This window comes from Pararge aegeria, chromosome Z (assembly GCF_905163445.1).
Source record: "Pararge aegeria chromosome Z, ilParAegt1.1, whole genome shotgun sequence".
Taxonomy (NCBI): Eukaryota; Metazoa; Arthropoda; class Insecta; order Lepidoptera; family Nymphalidae; genus Pararge; species Pararge aegeria.
Genome location: NC_053208.1, coordinates 13,243,718 through 13,268,004, shown reverse-complemented (window position 1 = coordinate 13,268,004; position 24,287 = coordinate 13,243,718). Strand labels below are relative to the sequence as shown.

At 36.7% G+C, this 24,287-nt stretch overlaps 1 protein-coding gene across 6 annotated transcripts in view; it reads right to left on the bottom strand.

Annotated features, from left to right (window-relative positions):
- Nucleotides 1–24,287, bottom strand: part of LOC120635956 (F-actin-monooxygenase Mical) — a 62,698-nt gene that overhangs the window by 7,941 nt on the left and 30,470 nt on the right. For 3 of the 6 annotated variants that reach the window (XM_039907160.1, XM_039907159.1, XM_039907162.1), the window contains exons 7-23: nucleotides 22,960–23,130; nucleotides 21,814–22,011; nucleotides 19,506–19,710; nucleotides 18,399–18,575; nucleotides 17,714–17,887; nucleotides 17,129–17,265; nucleotides 16,663–16,732; nucleotides 14,954–16,233; nucleotides 13,057–13,326; nucleotides 12,457–12,588; nucleotides 12,234–12,314; nucleotides 10,436–10,590; nucleotides 9,775–10,011; nucleotides 8,170–8,333; nucleotides 6,899–7,005; nucleotides 1,428–3,560; nucleotides 1,015–1,044 (exon numbers count right to left, since the gene is read on the bottom strand). In XM_039907160.1, the coding sequence (XP_039763094.1) occupies nucleotides 1,015–1,044; nucleotides 1,428–3,560; nucleotides 6,899–7,005; nucleotides 8,170–8,333; nucleotides 9,775–10,011; nucleotides 10,436–10,590; nucleotides 12,234–12,314; nucleotides 12,457–12,588; nucleotides 13,057–13,326; nucleotides 14,954–16,233; nucleotides 16,663–16,732; nucleotides 17,129–17,265; nucleotides 17,714–17,887; nucleotides 18,399–18,575; nucleotides 19,506–19,710; nucleotides 21,814–22,011; nucleotides 22,960–23,130 (5,721 nt within the window). The remainder of the gene's footprint in view (nucleotides 1–1,014; nucleotides 1,045–1,427; nucleotides 3,561–6,898; nucleotides 7,006–8,169; nucleotides 8,334–9,774; nucleotides 10,012–10,435; nucleotides 10,591–12,233; nucleotides 12,315–12,456; nucleotides 12,589–13,056; nucleotides 13,327–14,953; nucleotides 16,234–16,662; nucleotides 16,733–17,128; nucleotides 17,266–17,713; nucleotides 17,888–18,398; nucleotides 18,576–19,505; nucleotides 19,711–21,813; nucleotides 22,012–22,959; nucleotides 23,131–24,287) is intronic. The other 3 variants (XM_039907161.1, XM_039907163.1, XM_039907164.1) reach the window with 2 other exon arrangements.

Below are 24,287 nucleotides of genomic sequence, written 5' to 3'. Positions count from 1 at the left end.
TCTTCATTTCATTAACGACAGTACGATTGTTAAAAGTAAATGTAGTTTAACAAAAAACCAATGAGAACCTTATGTAGTCATTGTTATAGTATAAAATACCTCCTAGCTATTTATTTAAGAGTAATTATATAGATACAGTAGGGACACTTGCCAGACTTTATTTTGAATATAATCGCGAAGATTTTATAAGTACCAGCATGCCAAAGGGCTACGGAAATGTAGATTGAAAATTTCGACATTTTAATCGGATTATTTTTTTACTTTGAATATCATTACGGAATCGTACCAATAAAAAAACATGAGAATTTCTCAAGCTAAGTCCCAAATTTTATATTACAGTTAGGACTACTCTTCGGTTTAAGTTTTTGTTACTCACAATTAACAGATTAGTCGAAAATGTATGTAACCAACGTAAAAAACAATCATCGTCATATAGTTCTCTTTTGCAAAGTTCAAAAGTCTTTTAAATTTTGAATCATTAAAGTTTAGCATGTACCTAAAGTATTCTTTTAACATGCATGCATCTTCAGGTTTAAGCAGAGAGAGATTAAGAAAACAAGAATAAATGTTAATCGATGATCGCAATGTAATAATTACACGGTTGGCATTGGCTTCTAGTAATCTTCTAAAAGGAAGTTGATGTCAGAATAGGTTAAAAATATCTACGGAATACGGTTATACGGTTGGCATTGGCTACTAGTAATCTTCTAAAAGGAAATTAACGTCAGAAAAGCTTAAAGAATCGTCGCCTATTTGACACAAAGCCTACCATGCAAGCACTAAATTTAACGAAATTCACATTTTCGATGAAGTCCTGCATGTCTGCTATTTATTTAAAAATAGTCCATGATCCAATGTCGAAGAGAAAACGATAAGGTTGTACACAAGCAACACGAAACAGTGTGACTGAGCGAGACAAGACAACGTACAGTTAGCGGATGATGGGTGCGAGAGAGATGGACACAGCATGCGACTCACGAGTTCACGATACTGTATTTGATATGCTTTGCTTACGTGCGTCGTCAGGTCCGGCTCCGAGACACACTGAAAATTTAACTAGTGTTAGTCTACGATAGGTGTCCATTACTTTTTGATTATTGCGTCGTATTCTTCTGAGCCACTAAATTTGTTTTGCCATAACATGGACACCCGCCCAACTATACTATACAACCACCTTTATGTACAGTATTCACATTTCATATATATGTGTCGTGTCATATGATCGTAATTAATTGATGAAAAATTATTAGTACGACAAACATTGATTTATGTAAATGCAATGCGTGCCATTATGAATGTTGAATATTAATAATTGTGCACGATGATTTCATTGTGGACAAAGAGAGAGAGAATAAATTCCCAATTTGTCAAATTCACCAATTTGTACATACAAAGATCAAACTATATGTTGATCAAATAATAATTACCTTTTGCCGAGGTCCGAGCCGCCTGTTAAAGTAATTCGAAATGCTCCTCATAATACCTTTCCGCCTTCTTTGTTGAGTAAGGTCGGGGTCAGAGAATGAGGGCGTAACAGGCAGAGGCATAAGAGGAGGCGGGGGCGCGGGGCGTGGCGGTGGAGGCGGAGAGGGGGATGGCGGTGCGGGAGGTGGCGGCACAGGTGGCGGAAGGCTGCTCGATGGACGAACCCTATTCCGACGCGACGACTTCCTGCTCGCTCGCTGTCCGCTCCCTAACCTCTCTAGCACTAATCTTCTCACTACCTCTGTTTGTTCATCTCTCTCCTTCTTCAACTCTTGTACTTTTTCTATTGTTTCACGTTCAGGCGTTGGACTCCTTGGTGTCATCGAATCCGAACTCAAATGGTACGATGGGCTCCGGTTAATGTTAAGCGTTGGAACGGCCGCAATCCGGATGTTTAAATTAAAAGTTTCACTGGCAGACCTACAAATGGCCGGTGCATAAATTCTAATACTGCATGGATTCGTAAATGGTTTGCTTAAATTGTAAGTAATACTGCTTTGTGAATTCAATTTCTCGGATGCTAGTGGTGGTGAAATGTCATCTAGGGAAATTTCACTTTTTGATTCATTTATTATTGGTTTCTCCTTTATAATTTCGGTATCAATATTTTCTATTGACTGGGATTTATAAGAAACACTACCAGTATCTTTATTAGAATCACTATTATGGAAGTTATATTTATTGGTAGTTTTAGAATTAGTTTGAGAAATTTCAATCATTGAACAGTTTTTATTATCACTTTTTTCATTAGATTTTTGTATAGGTTCACTAATCACAGTTTGTGTAAGCGAATAAATTAAATTTTCAACTTTAGGTAAACTCTCGGTTTTGGAATCCTGGTCATCTATATATTTAATTTCTTCAGACGCATCGTAGCCCACATTTTCCTCCATTTCATAAGGCTTTACAGTGGTTTCTGAAAAACTTCTTTCTATGAAATTCATGGACCTATCTTTATTAGGAGAAAAGTGGTCATAGTCTTCATCCACTAATTCCATGTAACCTTGGTTGCGAGGAGTTACCGGAGTTTCAATGGAAGGATCTTGGTCCCCCTCGTCAACAAATTCAAAGTGATCGAGTGCGTTAGAAAACACAATAGCCTCTACTGGACTAGTTTTACCGCATACATGTGATGCAATTGCTGATATATTTTTAGTATCATGAACTAATTTAGGTCCACTGAGACTTCTTGGATTTTTGCTTCTCTTTCTGTCATCCTTTTCATCAAAGGCACAGTCATCTAAAACGCCACTCTCAGCTGCCCAATCAGATAATTCTGTCTCAGTTAAAGCTAATGTAGTCGCATCTCTACAGGAGTCTGAAGATTCTGATTCAGCTGCTAATATTGTAGGACCCGTCGCAGTTGCCGTACCTGATTCTTTCTCATTATCTTCGGCACTACTGCTAATGATCATTAAACTGTCCAATTGTACAAGCTCCCCGACTTCATCGTGAACTTCAAGACGGGGCACAGATTGATTCGGTAATGTTTGTGTATCAGACGAATCCTCTTCAGAGAGCGAATCGGATTCTATCTCTTGCTCCTTTTGTTCCTGTTTTGGAGCTTCTCTCCAATCGCTTTTACAAAGTGGGGAGTCTCCTTTTGTGAGTAAATCTACTGGTGCGTCACTACAAAGGTTTTGTATGATATCAGGCATAGGCTTTTTTTCCTCTGTTGTCAACTGAAATGTTACGACAGGCTTTTGTGTCTGTGCGGGTGCGGGGTGTAATAGTTTTTGAAACTCTGTGATGGTAGACCGGAAAGCTTCTAGCTTGGTGTCGAGCTGCGAAGTGGAATCTGATTTTCTTACAACTGGCGGGGAAGGTTCTCCTAATAGATATTTTCTTTTTAACTCCAATGCCCGTTTGGTTGCTATGCCGCCGGCGGACCGCGTTCTTATCAGCGGGTAGTCCTGGTGGGGTGGAGGCGCGGGTGGCGGAGCTTCCGTAACAAGGATGGCGGGCGGGGAAGGGGCCGGTGCGCATTCCTCGCGAGCGAACTCGCTGTCCGTTGACACTTCCGTCGCCGAAGAAATTTCCTCCTCGCTGCTTTCACTTTCGTCTTCCGACTCCACCTGTTTTAGGCATTCAAGTAAATGACTTAAAGAAAATATTCACCATAATTATTCCAAAATTAGACAGTCAGGCGAATCTGTGCTACCAAAAGATGATTACCTCAAGACATAGAACTGCCAGAAAAGATTAAGATTATTCAGTTAATCGCTTTCTTATTAAGTTTGAAAACATATATATAACAGAAATAAATAGATACATAAAAAAAGTTCAAATATTATTTTAAACTTAATTTTGTATGGTAGAATAGCCGAAAAACTGTAATTTTTACGTAATAATTATTGAATACGCAAATAAATTAAGGCGCATTGGATACAGGTGCGCTTAGAGAATTTTCCACACTAACTTCCTGTCTTCCTTATAAGCAAGAAATAAATTAACATGTAGTAAATGTTTTCACTGACAATAAAATATACATACTTAAACTCATTTGCATAAAAACAGGCATTTTGTTATTCTGATAATTATAATAAGAATATAAATTTAAGGAAATTAGACTACTAAGATACGAGCAATACTGTGTAAATTTATTTGGTCTGGTCGTGGAAAATTTATATTAGTGCTTTTAATTTCAAAAAAGGCCTGATTCGGTGGCCTCTTACCCACTTAAAGGTAACAATTGGCATTGTTTGAAAGCGACCGTATATGAACCCTATAAAGGCCACCGACTATACCTTTTTGTTAAATATAAGATCTTTGTTGTTAACTCAGGGTTATTAATTTTTTTATAGGTGGGTGGGGACAGTTCAAGATTTCTATAAAAACTAAATTTATCTTTAGTCACGCTGCATAACAGAAAATAGATCGCCTGCTTACTTGTCCCAACATTTCTTTATACAAAATATACGAAAAATAAAAGCATTGTGCAATGGCTAAACTGCTTACACAACAGTTCATATTGTTTCCGGTGCCTGTTGACTGTTCACTCATAAAGTTGGATACCACTAAGCTTCTTCTACGTTTTGGCGCCCCTTGTTTTTGCAATAGAGTTTATACTATAGCGGTAATGTTAGTAAAATGCAAACAAAAAAAAACATAACATATACTTAAAACAAATTTACACATAAACAATATTTAACAGGCTACAAAGATGATAATCATGAAAATTGTTGTTAATTTAATTTTTACGTATATATGTATATATTGATAACTTTAATAGTTATTATTTGAGGATTTAAAACAGAGCCTAAGAATAATAAACATTTAAAACTTGTCATATTCTTTAATAGGCGAAATAAATCATTAGGCTAGCAATTATATATATATATATATATAAGCATAGCTGCCTGCTATATATATATATATAAGCATAGCTTGCAGATACCGTTATCACGTTGTTCGTGTTTCTATTTTATCAAAAATATTGATGCAATTAAAAATATTACACAAAAAATCATGTGATAAATTTAAATCTGTTAGGACCTCAATTAAATAAAAAAAAAACAATTTAATGAGACTATGTGCATTGATAAAATTATTATTAATTAATTAGTACTATAAAACATTCGGTTATCGAATAAATAATCATTATTTAATACGATACCTCAAATAATACTGTATGTCATGAGTCATAACCAGCCTATTTCATTATTTTTACATCAGTTGATGTTTGTATGACCAAAAATCGCAAATATAAAAGCAAAACCACATTTACAGAACTGAAAATTATAGGGAACAGCTGCAAATTACGTCATAATTGAAAATATTTAGGAAAAGAAATGAGATCGTTCATTTAAACATTATAAAAACAAGCTTTTATTGATGGCCGCATTATATTAACACTTAAACATTCTATTTACACTCGTTCTACGTTAACTACTGCGTAGATCCTATGAATGCCTTCAAACTCTATCAACAAACTAATTATTTTTTAATAGACTTAGCAGTGGGGCTTTTACTTAGGTTTGACAAATTCTGAAGAATTATGGCTTGAAAAATGGATCATAATTTTTTGGTACTGCAAGGACAGTCATACCCACGAAACAAGTTGAATAAAAGCTTGCTAAAATATTATGAATTAAGAAAGTTCATGACGTAATTATACAGACAATCCCTACGACGGAAGTTAGTGTGGGCAACTACACTCTTACCTTTCGCCGCCGCCATTTTTGTAAGTTATTGTTTTCAAGCGTACGCATGCGTCGTATGACTGCTGATTGATGCGTGTGGACAGTTGTACTAAAATATACCTGATGATATTATACACTTTGTTACTTTGTAAATTTGTTATGTTCAAAACACTAGGGGGAATCTTTTAAAATAATGGTTGAGAAACGAATTCATTCGCGATTTCGCAAGCTGGTGAACTCATTGAGGCGGTAATCTCAGGGTTTAAAAGTTGTAAGTCAGATTAACATACTGCAATAATTGAATATAGCTCGAATTGAACCCCAAACTAGCTGCCCTTAATAGTTAGTGGCTAAAAAATGTTCCTATGTGATAATTTGAATGTGAATATTTATGCATTCGGAATTGGAAACTACCGTCTCAAAAAGTACAGTGGTGTTGGCTTGATACACGCACGAAAACAGGCAGTTTGCCTTACAGAATTTTATATTATGATAGAGAAGAAAAGGTACGTTTACAGCAGTTTTTTTATCGTCTCACATCGGCGACCTCTTCTATTTGTCTGATCTAAACTAGCTTCAGGCAATATACAAAATATGTACAGTTGACTACAAATAGTAATAATTAAACATTTAATACCGTTTTGAAACAGTTAATCGATGTAAGTGTCAATGCGATTTTTTTTTTCACTAGCTTTCTTCAATCGCCGAAATAGTCAGTGGTCAACAATCGGAGTAATGAGCCCAAAACTTTGAGCTCCATTTGTTTTAATCCGCGACCTTTAACTTGTTCGATGTAATTTATAAGTATGTATTTATAAACACCGTCAAAAACTCCTTCAAAATAAGATTTCTACTCGTGAGTAGAAATCTGCTCTGATAACTTGCGGATATGTTGCGCTATTGCAAAGTGTGCGGTGTAAAGTTGTACATTAAGGGGTATGCAATAGTGCGTTGTATTGCGTCTTGCAACGAATGAACGCATTGTAGCCACACCTGCAATGTGACATACCATTTAAAATATATGGAAAACGACACAGCAACAACGCAACGCAACGCAACAAAAGGCACTAACCGGGTCGCCGTTGTAAGACGAACAAAAAGTAACCGTGCATAGAAAGTAATAGATATGTGAAAAGCTTGTAAATGGTAAGGTCAGGGCGTTTATGGCGGCGTGGTGCGAAAGGTTTTCCGGGGCGCACCTCCCTGCGCGACCGGCGGCGGCGCGCGGTCGCGCACGCGCATTGCGGCTAGACGATGACGCAGCGCGGTACCTCGCTGCTGTCAGTGGGCGGTCTGGCCTCCGCCGGCACCTCCCGCCGCCGCGCCTCCCGGGCCGCTCGCATCCGGGAGCAAGACTCGTTCCCTGATGACTCCGCTCCTGGAATTACGACGGACGCAATGCGTAATTATTAAGGCCGTCGTCAACCACGCTGACCGAGTCCGGATTGGTAGACTACACACACCTTTGAGAACATTATATAAAACTCTAATGCATGCAGGTTTCTTCTTTCTTTCAACGTTAAAGCAGGCGATGTTTATTGCTTGCTTGATTGTTCACTTAAAACGCACATAACTTAGAAAGGTTAGAGATGCGTGCAGGGTATCAAACTCAAAGGCAGGCCGTCCTTACCACTAGGATATCACCGCTTTTTATTACTATCAAGTAGGTACTAAAATGACTAGCTATATTTTAAACATAGTATATATTTTCGTATTTAAATCATGTTTAAAATATAATAAGTTATGAATTGTGAATAATTTGATAAAATTAAACGTTCATTTATCAAAATTGAGAAGGTAAAAATATTTGTTCATTTATGGAAATGAACAAATTACCCGCCTACTTACCTACTATTTTGAGCCGCCTCTTTGTTGGTTAAAAAAACTGTATTATACGGCTAAATTAAAAGTGGTCCATCTTCATACATGTGAGGTTGCAGTGAGGTACAAACGAAACTAAATCGGGTCATCATAAATAAATCACAAGTACGGTAATCCTGTATTAATATCTAGAGCTGAAGAGTTTTTTGTTTACTTGGAATCCGGTCCAAATTGAAAAATCTTTTTTGGATAGCCCATTTATCGAGCAAGGCTATAGGCTGATGTGATAGGGATTATCATCTCGCTATGATCAATAGACCAATGAAGAATGTTTCAAAATCGGGATTATTTTTCTTTTTGAGAGTTATAGTTTCGATAAAATCATGAATAACAAAGATGTTTCCCTTTAATATCTAGGATTATGAGCCTTATTGGGATGTAATAAGGTTCGTTACGAGCAATTGTGATGAAAAACTAATTATATAATGTTATGCCACTAATTTCGTCATGTCAACTTAATAAGTTATCTCATACATTCATATGGTGACTCTACCATCAGTTCGGCATACTTATCCTCTTGAAAAGCCGGCAAGACGCTCTTAGGCTCATTTTTTTTTCACTCAATGTGTTGGTATTATATGCACTTTTCAGAACGGGAAATCAATGTGTCGGTGTTAGATGCACTTGTATGAACAGGCAATAATATACACTGTTAACTTACCATCGTCAGAATAGTCGTCATATCCAAAGGAATCGTCGGAAAAGTAAATGTGGTACGGATGTGGGGCTTGCGGGCCAGCCACGGGCGGTTCGGGACGATGCTCTGCATCATTGTCGCTCTCTGCCGCGTCTGTATATTCGTCCGAACTCGACTCCTCCTCGTCACTGTTTACAATATGCAATATAATATTATTAGGGCTAAAGTGTGTTGTTTGTTCCTACTTAACATCCTAACATAACTACCAATAAACTTGTTTTTTGGTTCCCACGAGATTTGTAAAAAACTGCGATAAACACGGACGAAGAAAGCGGGCAACAGCTAGTTTGCAATATAAGGTAGAAGATAAAAGATAAACAGATGTACCTTCTTTACTTAGTGGTCTGCATTCCGCACAGTGGGGCCGCATTACATTTATGCTAACTTCTGTCATTCTTTGAGACAGTATTTATCATTCCTTTAAAAACTTCCTTTAAGAACTTGCAAAGGCTATTGCGATCAGTCGCATTTGTTGGTTCATATGCAAGAAGAAATGCTTTATGATTCATCTGGGACGTCCAGCAGTTTGCTTAATTTTCCCTAAAGATTTATCACGATAGCTTCGCTCCGAAATAAACAAATATGAATGATGATGATGATCATTTTTTTTAATACGTTGAATGAATTTTCACTACGCCAATAGGTTATATATACTTTTGCCATATTTCAGCAAATAACTTCTAAATCTTGCAATGAGTTTTGTCATTGCATTTGTAAGTAAAGTGTAGTGGTTCATGTTAGCACGATATATTATGGACGATTGACTATCTTTTTTTTGGGAAGATGCTTAGATGCTTAACAAGTCAATCAATCGGAAACGATTGCCACAAACTAAGAAATCTATACTATTTCAAGGAGGTATGAAAGTTTGTGAGATTGCAGTGGGTAATTTCCTAAGTCTAGTGAACCGATGTTGAAGATTCTTTTACCAATAGAAAGTATAATATTTGTGAGTGGCATGTAAGGAATATATATTAAGCACATTAAACTCGGAAAAATGGGTTTTTCGTGTGAGTCTGATTTGCAAACTAAGTCGAAGAATCCTTTTTTACGAAAGCTGTGATTTAAGCTTTAGAGAAAAGTAGCTTGATAACGTTTACAAAAAAACCAGCGACAGCAAACTACTCGTTTTCTTACATTTAAAAAAATATATTTTCTAATTTTTATTTACTCGTGCAAAACCGTTAAAAAATAAACCTATTACTAACAATAACTAACTTTATCTAGCATTTGATGAAGAAACATGGAGAAAGTGTCGGATGTACGGTCCTTTGTGCGAGAAATTTGATATAACCGGAAAGGTCAAACTCTGAGGTCCTATTGAGATACTTACGACCTTACAAAAAAAACGCAGCATAACGTAGAAATATTTTTTCCGCGTTCTGTCACACTTCATCTGACAGCTCCTTCAACTGTCAAAGCGTAAGCGAACGTACCGAAAATTTGTTCTAATCAGAAAGTAAACGCTGAAGAAGTCACGGGCACGCTAGTAAAACATTAAAATTATGATGTGATTTGATTTTATGATACCAATTTATATATTCCACTACTTTAGATCAAGTTTTATACCTGAGTCCGCCCGCGCCGGACGTCTCTGAGGCGAGAAAGTTCCGATCAGTCCACTCGTCTTCGTCGATTTCGCGTGCGCCTCCATCCGACAGCTCTAGGCTGATCCTTTCAGGCGTCGACGTAGGCGCTTCACTGCGTACAGGCACCGTCGGGGCAAGCGCGTTTGCGTCGGTAACTGTCGTGCCGGAGTGTCGAAGACAAACTAATCGTGTTCCAAATCGTTCCGTGGTGTAGTTGCTAAGTACAAATAATTAATCCTTAGTAATATTATGTGGTGATCAGTGGCGTGCATAAAGGATATGCAGTGGGTATGCAGATGATATAAAATGAAGAAAATCTCCAGTATGAGTTATAAAAAACTTAAGGATTGTAAGAGTTATTAAAAGCCTACCCCTTAAGTATTTATAACTTGTACTGGAGATTTTCTTCATTGTATATCATCTGCATGCCCTCTGCATACCCTCTATGCACACCACTGGTGGTGATAACTCAAAGCTATCAATGCCAATACTGAAAAAAGTGCACGTTACCTATGGGATTTATCTAAAGCACTAATCAGTAACCTCCTTGGGGCTAATTAGCCGGAAGAACATTGATGAAACTCTACTTGGTTTTAAGGTATGTACGCAGGTTGCCAATACTGTAAATAGTAAATACCAACCCAGGTCTGAGAACAGCGTGGCAGACCGCACACCGGAAGCACGCACGGTGCAACTGCAGGCCGTCGGCCATCACGCCCTCAGCTGCGAAGACACGCGAACCGCACGCCGCGCAGCGTGCGCCGCCGCTAGCTGAGCTGCGCCAGGGCTTCTTCAACTGCAATCGATACATAATATAATAGCTATTTATGCAACTTTTAAGTTAATGTTGAACGGTAAATAGGACTGTTAGGAGAATTTCTAAATCAAAATTGACTATGGGATAGAAACAGGCGTTACTTTGCGGAAATCCATGATATATTATGAAAATTAAGCTTAATTTGCAATAGTCCGCGAAAAGCAGGAGATGTGTCGCCTTTTATACTTTTATTCCCCTACCCTACCTTATCTATCTTTTTTATTACTCCATCTTTTCATATTTTTAATACTCCATCTTCCTGGAGCGCTGATTTCCTCCGATGTGGTGGTCGGAGACCTTTTGTACCCTTTTAACTTTGAATAAAGTAATGTTATTTATTTATATAATATTATTATTAATTTATTAATTTATGTTTTTATTTATCTATTTATTACCTTATCTATCTTAGCCCCTACCACCTCCTTAGTGCCTCTGAATGTATTCAATAGAGGTTAAGTTGATAACTTATCAACTTCACCTCCGTAGGGGGGGTAGGGGTAAAAAGGTATAAAACAAGTTTCACTTAACAATTATTCATTGTAAAGTCAACTTCTCCTGAGGATGCTCCGGTTTCGGAGTGAAACGTCCGTAGAGGTTACATTGCCGAAAATCTGTTTGGTATGGAGTATTAGGATTGAAGAAATTATAAATTACATCATACAGATTCTCATGCTTTTCGCGGACTATAGCAAATTAAGATTAATTTTCATAATAAATCAATATTAACTATTTTTAACCAACTCGGGAACTGAACTCAGAGCCTCGTGTTATTATGTGGTTGTTTCTCAATATAATTTTAATTCCCGTTACCCTGGGAGCTTAGAGACAAAAAGTGTGCGCAATAATTCCTGTATGAACATAAAAATATTGTGTAAGAATTTCAAACGAATTCATTGACAACCGTTTGAGTTTTTTTTACCACTAGCATACGAAAGCTGAATTTTAATTAACTACTAATATATAGCTGATTATTTTAGTTATAATCTTTGCTCGCGGCTCGCTGTGTATTGTACTGTTCTCTGCTTCCATAGTAATGTAATAATTGCGAATGTTCTGCGTGAAAGATGGACAAACGAATAAAAACACACTCGCAGCATTGTCCATTTAAATTATTAGTGTATAAGTACTATTTCTTACACCCATACTAAAATAAATGCGCGCGTTGCTGCTTGAAAGGAGCACATATAAATAAAAACATGCAGATTATTCGCGTGTACCCTTCCTTAATTGTTTACTATTGTTATAAATGCGAACGTTGCAGCGTGAAAGAACCTAATAAAAAAAATTAAAGCAAACCAATACATCTACTATTCTTTATTTTTCATCCTTGTAGATATTACATTTAAAAAAAAAAAACATTACAAAAAAAACAAATAGGTTTTGGTTGTTTTAAACCACACAGTAATGTAATGTGAGAGTGTGTCTTTTGCCTGAGGCTTGATTTATTGATGGACTGCCAAATGTATGTCATAAAACGTAGATTATGTTAACATCCATGTTGTTTTCGATGCCCCGTTGGCTAGTGCCTTGTTGCAACTGTATTGGTGAAATCGGCCCTAATTTACGTTAATAACCTAACGCAGAACTATGCGTTTTACTAAAAAACTTCCAAGAGTTCTTACCTCTTCTTTCTTCTGCTCATTGTGTTTCTTCTCAGCGTCTGGCTCGTCCTTTTTCACGAACTTCGTAGCCAGGTTAGCAACCTGTAATATCACAGACCATTATTGCATCTGCAGCATGGTTAGCATTAGCAGGAGATTAAAAAATTATCCCCAGATTATATCCACTCAAAATAATAAAAAATTGACTGCCAAAGCAGGCAAAGTTTGCAACCGTTTGACTCACCTTTTTAGTACCAAGAATTGGTCGGCCGGAATCCTTGAGCTTTTGATCTAATTTATGAAGAGTTTCGTCGATTTCTCCCCACTTCTCTTCATTTGCATCGCCTTCTTTAAGACGACGCTGGCGGCCTAGAAACTGTTCACAAAAAAAAAGTTGCGTGTGTCAAAATCTGTAAGTGTGTACAAGTTGGATATATGAATCCACTCCATACTTATAAATTACAACGAAATCTTAACGAGTTGAAAAATATTTAAAAACTTCTAAATGAAAAGATTAATAACTGTTGTTTTAAAAATAAACCTGGGGGACGCAGGACTCGTGTACATAATAGAACCATGGCCAGAAAAAGGCGAATGTTCTGAAAACATTGCGAGGAAACGAGCTGGCCTAAGAGTTCTACATAACGTTCTCATAGGGCTGTGTAATCCACCAATCCTCAATTTGCCCTTTGTTCTGAGAGTATATCCGTGCCCCGTAGTGGACAAATAATGAGTTGATATTGACAGTTCATAAAACGCCGAGGGTGTAGCGCAAAATACACATGGAACTGACAACGTCGCGTTTTTAATTTGTTGCAATATTACATTAATTTCACAAACTTACTTGTTCTCTGTCCCACTTAGGGACTTTTTCCGCTGTTTTAGGCTCGGGTCGGCCCATTCTATTTTCCATAATCTTCTGTTCAATCAGCTTGACGTTCCAATCCTCTCGTTCGATTTTGCCAACGGAGCGCATGAGGTCTCTCGGCTTGGATGGAGGAGGTGCTACGGTCGGAGCTACCGCCGCAGTGCTGGAGAGCTCCGCTGCCAAGCGCGCTACCCTTGCTCCGCCTCCCACGGCCCTGCTTCCACCGCCGACAGCACGACCTTCTTCCTATTACATAACATATTTTTTGTAACAATATACTAACTGTTCATATAGTGTATAGGTTATTTCTTGAAAATTAATATAACACCAAATCGATTAGTCCTACCATTAAACGAGGGGCATCAGAAGGCTGATTAAATATCTCAGTTGACAGCAAATTTGGATAGCAACTGTGCAAATTTGTCACAAAATAACCTGTAAAATTCATATTTTGCATATAGTTAGTTTACTAGTGTATAATAATAGTCTGGGCGTTATTTGATTGTGACTTTCTACAGAGGCTAGCTAAATTTGGTGTCAACTGAGATAATGAATCGGCCTGCAGCAGGAAGGATCATCATGTTTTTTTAACGAATATTTTGCCCGTAATACGCTTATTTTTTTTCTGGCTTATGGCAAACAAATTAATTGCAGCCCCACTAACGGAAATTTGTTCTGTTAAAAGGACGACACAAAAAAAAATAGATTAGGCTCTGGTTCCTAAATGAGCCTGTATCATTATTCTACGCGTATTCTCTAGTTTTATCCAAAAGAACACGATGTGTATTGTCAGAACTATAATAGTTTAAAATTAATCTGTGAAATACAAAGATTTCTTTTAAGTAATTTATCCAGGAATTATAGCTAGTTATTTCCACTAAATTCAAAACATGCATATTTATCGACCGTATGCACACGGTTAGTTCTAACTTTCGTTCACCGACCCATATCTAAGTGACCTGCTACGAGTACGTCCGCAACGTATAAATAACTGAGTTTAGAACCATATATTAATAAAAATCTACAAAACTTGATCTTCATCATAGAAAAGTGCAGTGTTACGATACTTTTTGGTTAGTTTAAATTCCGTGGCAACATAATAAACTTTCTTTTTCTATATTTGTAGCATTGTTTTGGCTTACTATAGACCCAGATAAAAAAGGGCCTAAATTCAGTTGGTATTTACGAAGATGATTGTCGATCATGTTTCGCCAAATTCCATACAAACAAAGAAACAGATTGTATACACACAAATCAGGGTGACAGTTATGTTATTCCATGCACACGCATCACGCTTACTTGAATTTTCATACGTATCATACTTATAATATACATCTTTACACTCAAATACCCAACGCGATATTTTACCGATATTATGCCGATATTATACAAAAAATATTATTTAGGAAAAAACTTTAAAATCCGATTGCAGTGGCCACGATAAGTGATTAAGGATCTGACCAGAAATCGAATGTTCATATACCGTAGAACGCATAGTTGGCCCAGTATATTTTATGGGAAACTATAACAAAATGCACATAGCATACGATTCGATTGGACTCAAAACCTGTCGCGGAGCTTCGGCCCGGATGGATATTATAAGTAAGTTCCCGCACTTAACTCTTCCACTAGGTGTAAATATACACCTATATATGTGAATATAGGACTATAATTTGTGTACACCAGAATATAATTGTTATGGTGTATTTGTTACAATTAAAACAAATCAATTTAAACATTCTAATAAAAGCATAATACCGTAATAATGGGTATGGCTGTCATTAAAGTTGTACTGTAGCCCATTTTCTGTGCTATAAGATAGTTAGTGTTACATGCATCACAGCACAAGAGCACACAACCACACATATCTCACATAGTGATGTAATTTTCTCTCCAATTTTTTTACTCTCTCGTTAAATTGTGGCGCACTCGCCCTGTACTGTTGCAAACCGTAGTCGTTCTCCAGATCTGCAGAAGGAACGAAGTCTGGTCGAGGTTCAGCTGCCAGCATTTGTAGACTCTTCTCGCAACGTTGCTTCATTATTTCGCGAGCCGCTTTTCTTTTGCCGTAGCTCTTCGGTTTTTTTACTTCTGCATTTTTCTTTTTCATCATATCGGACACTCTTTGCATTCTAAAAGCCATTTCACTTGCGGTTCTCTGGGGAGTGTATTCGGGACTATCGCGAGAATTAATACCTTGGATCAAATCCGATACGCGTCGTCTACGTAGTGCTAATTCAGGGGTACCTATTGAATTGGATCGTTTCGACCGATCTGGACTGGGAGTATCACGGCGCTTTCCTTCAATCAAATCAGCCATTTTTTGCCATCGCAAAGCCATTTCAGGGTTGTCCATTATTCGTGATGGAACTTTACTTGCTTCTGTATTCACCATGTGACTATTATTTCCTTCGAATAGTTGAGCTATACGCTTCGTATTAAAAATTTCTGGTGAATCGATTGAATTAGATCGTCCATGAGGCAAAACTACTTCCGGACTCTGGGAAAAACGTTTTCTTTGCGTATCTATAACTTCAGATAGTCTTCGTGAAGGAACAATCGGGGTTTCGATGGAAGGAAAACGAACAAATTCTTTGTGCTTCACTTTAGTGGGTGAAGATCTCGAATTGTGTCTATTCTTTGAGTACGGCTTAGCCGCGGCTACAAGAGTATTATCAGTGTCTTCAGAATAATCTTGAAAAATGTCTGAAAAGTCGGGAACCTTAATCGTGTCAGCATCTAAGCCCTTCAATTTACGCGAAGGCTTAAGCGGCGTTTTTTCATTGACGGTATTTTGAAAGAAATGCGCTAATTTTTTTCGATCTTTCGTTACTTTTGGCTTTAATTTAATTTTTGAAACGCCTTGCAGCAACTGTGTTAAGGAATTCTTTACAATTTCTGGATCTGGGGAATCCTCCAAATCGAACAAATTTATAATGTGTTCTTGAATCTCCTTCTGCTTTACGGCATTCAGTTCGTCGTTCGAAATAGCGTCGTGTCCCTCGATAAGTCGCGCCAACTGCGTTATGTCATTTAGATCTAATTTTCCAATTTTTTCCCTTATATATTCGGCAGGATCATTACTTACTTGTGGCGGCCGAACGGAGCGTCGCTTTTTTCTATAACTCGAATGAGTTTCAGTATCACCAGCATCTAGAAAATAATATAAGAGTATACTTTAAACATACCACCCTAGACGTAGAATAGAGTTTTAAACGACATTTACTATATCACCACGACAAAACGGTTAAGACTTTCATAATATTAAATATACTTTATCAAAACCGGCTCGATTATTGGTCACCTTGGGCTATGGCTGGCCATTAGAATGGTTTACATTTTCATGTAAACCATTCTAATCGATAGTGGCCAGATTCTGGACTAATCAGATTCGCGGTACATAGATTCGGATACCACTCAAGAAAAATTTATAATATTTTTAACAGTCCACTCAAGACTAATTTATAATGCTTTTTATAGATCGAAAAAAAATACATATTTTTATGCTTATAATTAGAAAACCGTTAATTTATTTTCATTACGTTTTTTGTAATGAAATGTGTAAATTAAAACAATACATACTTGAATAAACAGAAACTGAACGATCCGTTAAGTTTCGCATATTCTTCTCCGATTGTTGGCTCTTTTTAATCTGAAAATTGACAATTATTACACAATTATTATTTTATTTTATTACAAGATAAATTTTATTAAGCAATAAATAGTGTAATCATTTATTGTAAATAAGTAAAATATGATATGGTAATATATTATCTATGTTTAAATTACCATATACAATTTTGCGTATCAAGATTCACCAAGGTATAGATTTACAACCTTACTCATAAACGTTGTATAGCTGGTAAAGAGTAATACAATTTATTTATTTTTTCTGTTATCAGTAATTTGACATTTAAAACAAAAAGAACAAATATTGCGAAACTATGTAACAACGTTTTCTTAGTAAAGGGGTAAATCATAAACTTTATATATAAGTACAACGAATATATTCAAACGGATTGAGTATGATAATAAAAAGGCTGATAACCTGATCAAACATATCCGTCTTGTGGAATATGTGAGGCACTTCGCCCTTGAAGGCGTGGTAAACATGCAGGAGGTAGGCACGGAGAGTTGCTTCCGGGACATCTTCGTTGGATTCATTTGTAGCAAATGGCGGGATTCCTGTTCAAATACGCATATAAACCTTTAATGAGAGAATGCGCATTAGATTTATTCCATACATTCGCATTTTCTGGCCCTTTACCTATTTTTTTTTAAAGAGAAGAAAAAGAAAACTACTTTTGCTTTTATAATATTACTAGCGGAAACCCGAAACTTCCTTTACGCATAATTTCTGATATCCCGTGAGATTAAGAAATTTTGCTGCATTTATAGGCGGTGTCTATGCCCGACTCAAGCTATTGTTATAAGTCAATACCAAATTTATAGATATAAAAGGGTTTATCAGAAAGTTCATTTAGAAAGAGATAACCCGCGTATGCTCGCGGGTTTTCTTCCCATATGAACTTCGTAAATCCGTTGCTCTATTACTGCGTGGATGAAAAACCAAACGTAAGTGTAAGTTTATCTTCCCACAGGAACTTTACTTTTTAACATAGTTTATACTTACCAAACTCGTGATGGAATATATGATAAATTGATCGTGGCGATGAATTAGGCTGCATGAGGTCGGGACGGTATCGCCGCATGAGATCGCAAAGGGCAGGAGAACTGGTCGCTGCTTTCATGCCCGGCTCGGAGTATCCCACCCAAGCAACCAATGCTTCCTCTGATATTTCCGGCTCTAGAAATGTTTTCATAACAAAACATTTCATTTAGATAAAATAGTGTGTAACACTAGAAATTCGTGACGACTAATACAAATCGGCATAGAAATGTTAACAGTTTACTATAATATTGATAAATATTAAATAGTTAGTTCTCGTCATCAAATTAAGAGATGAGGAGATTCGTAAAAGAACTAGAGTTACCGACATAGCTCAACGAGTCGCGAAGCTTAATAGCAATGGGAAATGAAATGAAATAATTAATATACTACGACAATATCGCCACCTAGCCCTAAAGCCATACCGTAGCTTGTGTTATGGTTACTAAGATAACTGATGATTTACTCGTATTTGTGAATAATACACGTAAATACACACATAAATACTTTTAATTTACAGATAAACACTAAAACCATTTCCAGTTGTGGGAATCGAACCTGCAGTCTTGGACTCCTCAGAAAGCAGGGTTGGTGCCCACGGCGCCAATCGGCTGTCAGATTGCAATCATTACCAATATTTGATGCTTACCTCTGCGTCTCTTCTTGGCAGACATAGTGGCGTCGAGAGGCAATGGTTCGTCAGAGTCATAAAAAGAAGTGACTCGATGGGGGGTAACTGCCGTTCTGTTCAAATTGGGATAACGAGTACAAGGGTCGAGAGTGTATGCCCCAAAGTCGCGTTGAAGATTCTCCGGAGTCGTTTGAGCTGTAATTTTAATAAACATGACACGTTTTTATTTTATTATTAATTTCAATATTTTGGAATAACAAACGTTATTTTTTTTTTTACTTACCCGAATACTTTTACTGATATTTAAAATAATAGTTTCAATTTTCGATAATTGCTGGCATGGTTAATTTATTTTTTAATTACACAAGTTTATTTGAGACTATCCATTAAAAAAACAATCATTTAAATCGGTTAACATTTGATGGAATGATGGTGTAAAATCGTCATCCGCTCTTCAAAAGGAACTAAGCTGAATTTGGGGATATAGAGTATCCTTTGTCATGTATTATGAACTAAAATCGTGCAAAGTTTCATTTGAATTCATTCAGTAGTTTCAACGTGATGCGCGGCAAAGATACAGACAGACCGACAGACAGACACGAAAGAACTAAACATGTTTTAAATATCTTCAATACAGAATTCGACCCTTTACAGTTTTATTATAAGTTTAGATTAGTATAACTTCAGGACCTGACAAACATCGACTTGCCAGGAAAACCAGCGCCACGTTAGATATTATATTTTAATAAAAAAAAATTAAAAATACCGACAGCTTTACCACCTACTGGCAGTCATTTCTGCTTTCAAATCATCCAGAACTCAATGAAGTATTGACACAATATTTCATCCAAAACAAGGAGCTAGAGATAACATACAAACGTCCGACCCACCCCGACGTTTACAGTGATTAATATGATGTTATGAATATGACGCGCGCTTTTCATAGGCACACCTCGTAACGTAAGTCCCGGCAGCCGCTCTGTCTCCGCTTTTTAAATATCTGCTAAAATGCACAAAGAAACTAATGTATTTGACTGTTGCGTAGTTTAAATGATCTAAGCGTACAAACGGGGAGAGCGACTGTGTTAAATCCTATGAAAAAAAGTATAGATATTGCACGCTTACCTAAAAGCCTGTAGATGGATTCTCGTTCGGCTATCACCAAGAGCGGATGCGGGGATGGACTCTGTCCCCAGGTGCGTACAGCCCACGCCGCGTCCAGCGCTGACAAGAAGCCACGCGCACAACCTGAACCGGTTGGCCAGAAAGGCTCCAGTAGACTGTCCCCCACCAGTTGACAGAGTAATCGCCTGCCATGCCTCTCATACACCTTTAACACGAAGATACACACTCAAGGCGTATTTTGAAAACTCAAGTGTCACAATCATAACACAGTATTTATTACACAACCAAAAGGGTCCAAGTCTACTTTTGTAATCGTATTTCAGTGAGCGTTGAATGACAAAAGTCCTATTTAAAAAACACTTATTCATCAGCAATACCCTATACCAGTCCACTACTGCTGGACTTAAGGCTTCAATCCCCTGAAATTCTCCCAGTGCGAGAGTTTGCCCATAATCACCACGCTGGGCAGACGTATGGAAGCAGTATATAATAGTAGCACCAATGACGTAATGAGAAATGTACTTCGGTAAGCGCTCAAAAACGTCCGAACTAAAAGGGTATGAAAACGCGAAAACTTTATGAATTTCGCGCCAGTTTTCATTTGTTCATCGAACAGATTAAAAGTACAAAATGGTATACTGCAAAAAACAAGCTATCTGTTTTTTATAATTTCATAAGCATTTATAAAAAAAAGCTGTAATTTTCACGTTAACGCTCCTATTTATAAAGACTAAACCAAACCACGAAATTCGAATTTCCCCCAGGAAATTCCAAAAGGCAACTCATAAAATAGATTTATGTGGTAAACTGTTCATAAAATTGTACATTTTAGATGAATATATATTTATTTACTACTATAGCTACGCCATTACTACTCCTGCATAAGGTGATAGATTTTTGCAAGCAAAAATTATCAGTAATGCTATGATGATATATGATTCAAATTTAAATGTTTTAAATTATTTAAATCTCTATACATGTGACATGGGACTATACATGGCACCTTACAGGTTAACTAGGGAACTAGGGACCAACATCCATCCATGACATTTTTTATTACGTCAGTGGGTAGCACAAATAATGCTACTGGCCTTTCTGTAATGTTATTAAAATAATACGATTTTTTTATTAATATTATATGTTTGCTGGTCATTAAGAGGTTTACTTTTGGTGATTGGTTGCACACAGGTAACTTAAGTGATTAAGTAAGTAAGCAGCATACTTACATATCCCTTAAGAGAAAATCGGTAGATGCGATATCTAAACTAGGCTTGTAGATCAATGTGGCTTGTTGTATTTATGAGAGAGGCAATAAGTGTTTATGTAATATGTGTTTAGTTGCATACAGGTTACTAAAGTGGTTAAGTAAGTAAACATACTAGCTCGACCCTTTAGATATAACCGATAGATGCGATATCTAAAGTAGGCTTATAGATCAATGTGCCTAGATATGATCTAGACAGACACCTTGGACCTTGATGACACCTTGTTTACTTGCATACAGGTAACTTAAGTGGTTAAGTAAGTAAACATACTAGCTCGACCCTTTAGATGTAATCCCGATCCGATAAACGAGTCAGATGCGTTACCTAAACTAGGCTTATAGATAAATGTGCCTATACTATAGCCAAACTCGCTGTGGAATTGTATGTAAAGAAACCAAAGATCACGATGTATAGGATTGTCACACTTTCAATAATAAAAAATCGTGTATTTATATCACCATTTCCAAATTAAACATAAACATTTTAGTTTAACAATGTTTTTTGAAAGAAAACTTGCGCCCAGTTAACTAACGCCCAATGCGTAATATGTAAGAAAAATAGCTTAACACACAAATTTACAAATTCAATTATTACGTCATGTATAACAACTCTATATTATAGTATAATGTCGCAAATTAGTAACGTTTGGTATTTTTTTTTTGTAATCGTCAAATTGACTATAAATGATTACATTATTTTTTGATTAACGAACTTGAATACGATGAGTAATTCTGATTTACCCAACTTCAGTAGACTTGGAAGCGTAGTAAAGATTTCTTGGCAAAAGCGAGCCCAAAATTCTTCGATGAATTCTACTTGGAACTGTTTTGAATTATATAAAAAATTCTAACGGCCTTCGGGTCTATTTATTTATTTCAAGTATTTTCAATATGTTTGTAACATCTGCGTGTCGTTGGTTGCTAAGCAACATTTTGTTGGTAAACATTCTATATCAAGTTTGTGAGAGTCTAAAAGTGCTTTTGTAAATTGATCTACCACTAAAAGACAATTGTAGTAGCACACTCTGGGAACTGAGAGATTACCATGCTAGCGTTTTCCGCGGCGTACATCGAGGTGAAGTCAAAGAGAGCCACGTCTGGTTCACCGTAGTGGTTGAGGGCGAAGTCCCGCAGCGGCAAGCGGCCGTCGGTGGAGAACCTAGCCGCCTCTTGAGCATATCGCATCAGCGCTGCACGGTCCACATTCTCAACGCTGAGCAATCGAGATATTTCCCCGTAGTCCTACATGTGAGCAACACAAAAATAATATATTATCCTACTTAATAGTACTACTATAAAAATCTACATAGTTTTAAAACGTCTTATGCCCGTTTTTACTAAAACTAGGCATCGCCTGAATTGTATGACAATTTAGGTGATGTCTATCGATAAATCCGTTTCACCAACTCTTAGGTAATAACTACTATTACTTATTTAGGCATTTCCTTGTTCATCATTAGTGTAAATGGGCATTAGTGGAAGAGTGTGATAATGAGCACGTTACTTCGGTAAAATTTTTTTCACAAAGGACATCAGTTTTTTTTTTTAATTTCTCTACAAGATAGATCTTGACTGCTATCTCACCTGGTGGTAATCACAATGATGCAGTTTAAGATAGTAATATAGGTAAGATAGTAAGATAGGGTAATACCTGTTATGGGGTATGGGAGTTGTTTTGAACTCATATCCCTAATCGGTTCTCCGCGATATCGTACGGAAAAGCTAAATCGCATGACTTTGTCGGTTGGGTGGTAACCAACCGACAAAGGCTAAAACATCTCGCCAGACCAGACTAGAGAAAATTCAGAAAATATACAATTCCAAATTGCACCTACCTGGGACCGAATTCAGGACCTACTACTTAATAAAACCTGAATAACTGAATAACCTTGATTAACAAACATCATTGTGTGAAACAGGATGTGTTTTAAATCAAAAATTTTAGACGGTGATACGTTCTTATAAATAAATTTCAGGATTATCTACAGAAATTTGCACCCGTTCAGATTTCAATTCTTTTGTCGGTGATGCCGACAACCAACCATATTTCATCTATAACATACAACATATATTTCATATGGACCTTAGCTTTAAATTATTACATTAATTATGTCTTTGATGGGATTAACTATTTTCACAATAAGTTTACATATGAATTAATACTATGAAATAAATTTATGATATACTTACATTTAAAAGAACTCCTTTTTCTATGAGACTTTGTTTCTTTGCTGTCATTACAAAATAGTGTGTATCGTCTTTATAATATACTATATTTTCGAGATCTATGCCAGTCACATGTTTCAGCTCCTTGAAAAATTTCTGATTGAATATAAATGCTACTCCACTAATTTCTGGTACCTGAAAATGTGTTGAAGATATTGATTATATTCAAAAATAATCAAAAATAATAAGTAAATCACTTCGTCGAAATGATACCATAGTGGATATAAAGACATGGCGAAGAAGATGCACTAGTCAATCATCATCACAATCAATCTGGTCGCCGTCCTATTCTTAACGCCGCACAAAAATCAGACATAACAAAGCAATATGAAGAAAATGCCTTTATGCCAACGAATCATTTCGCCCAAATATATGATGTTTGTCCAAGAGTGATAAGAAACGCATTACATTATAAGCGACATGTAAAAAAAGTTGCTCTAGCAACGGCTCATAAGAAAGAACGCTTAAGATTTGCAGACTGTTTTGATCTTCGATTACCACTATATTTACCGACGAAATATGTCTTAAGTCGTGTCAACATGGGATGCTTAATTTGTGGAGATATAAAAGTACGGGATATACAGAAGACCACGCACTGCTCTTGAATGAATGTTTCAACAGGCATAGCGATACAGTGGTGATACCCTGATCGGCAAGATATGCAGATTTAAACACGATAGAAAACTCATGGGGTTAAATGGTACAGCGATGGGAAAATGGAAATGAAAGAACCAATGAGGCTTTTGAAAACCACTGCCGAATTATTTGGGAAGACACTAGAGGCACGGATCTATTCTCTCGTCTAAAAGATTCCAGGACAAATAGGTTACAATGTGTGATTAAAGCTAATGGTGGTTATACCAGTTTTAAAAATAAATGTCATTAAACTTATTCGTAGTTTTCATTAACTTTTGCTTGTTATTTTATAGTATTCATTTTAATGTTGTTTTAATACTTTTTGTAACATAGCATTGATGGGATAGACAATGCTAAACCTTATTCGATAGAAAACGCCATATTAATTTAAATGTTAGCAGCACTGTTTCTTGCACTGGTATGTTGGCATAATGGACTCTTGCAGTACAGTTGTGCTAGCGAAAACCGACACTAAGGTGACGCACCTTTTCATTCCGTGTGTGTACTAAATAACAACGACGTAACGGAATTATTCTGAGATTAGTCAGGAATCAAAACGTTTTTTGATCATTGCTTTTGTTTGCGATTTCCCAATAGATGGTCTCAGTTAACTGCTTTAAAAGCGAGCATATGACGCAACTCAGCCCATCTGCCAT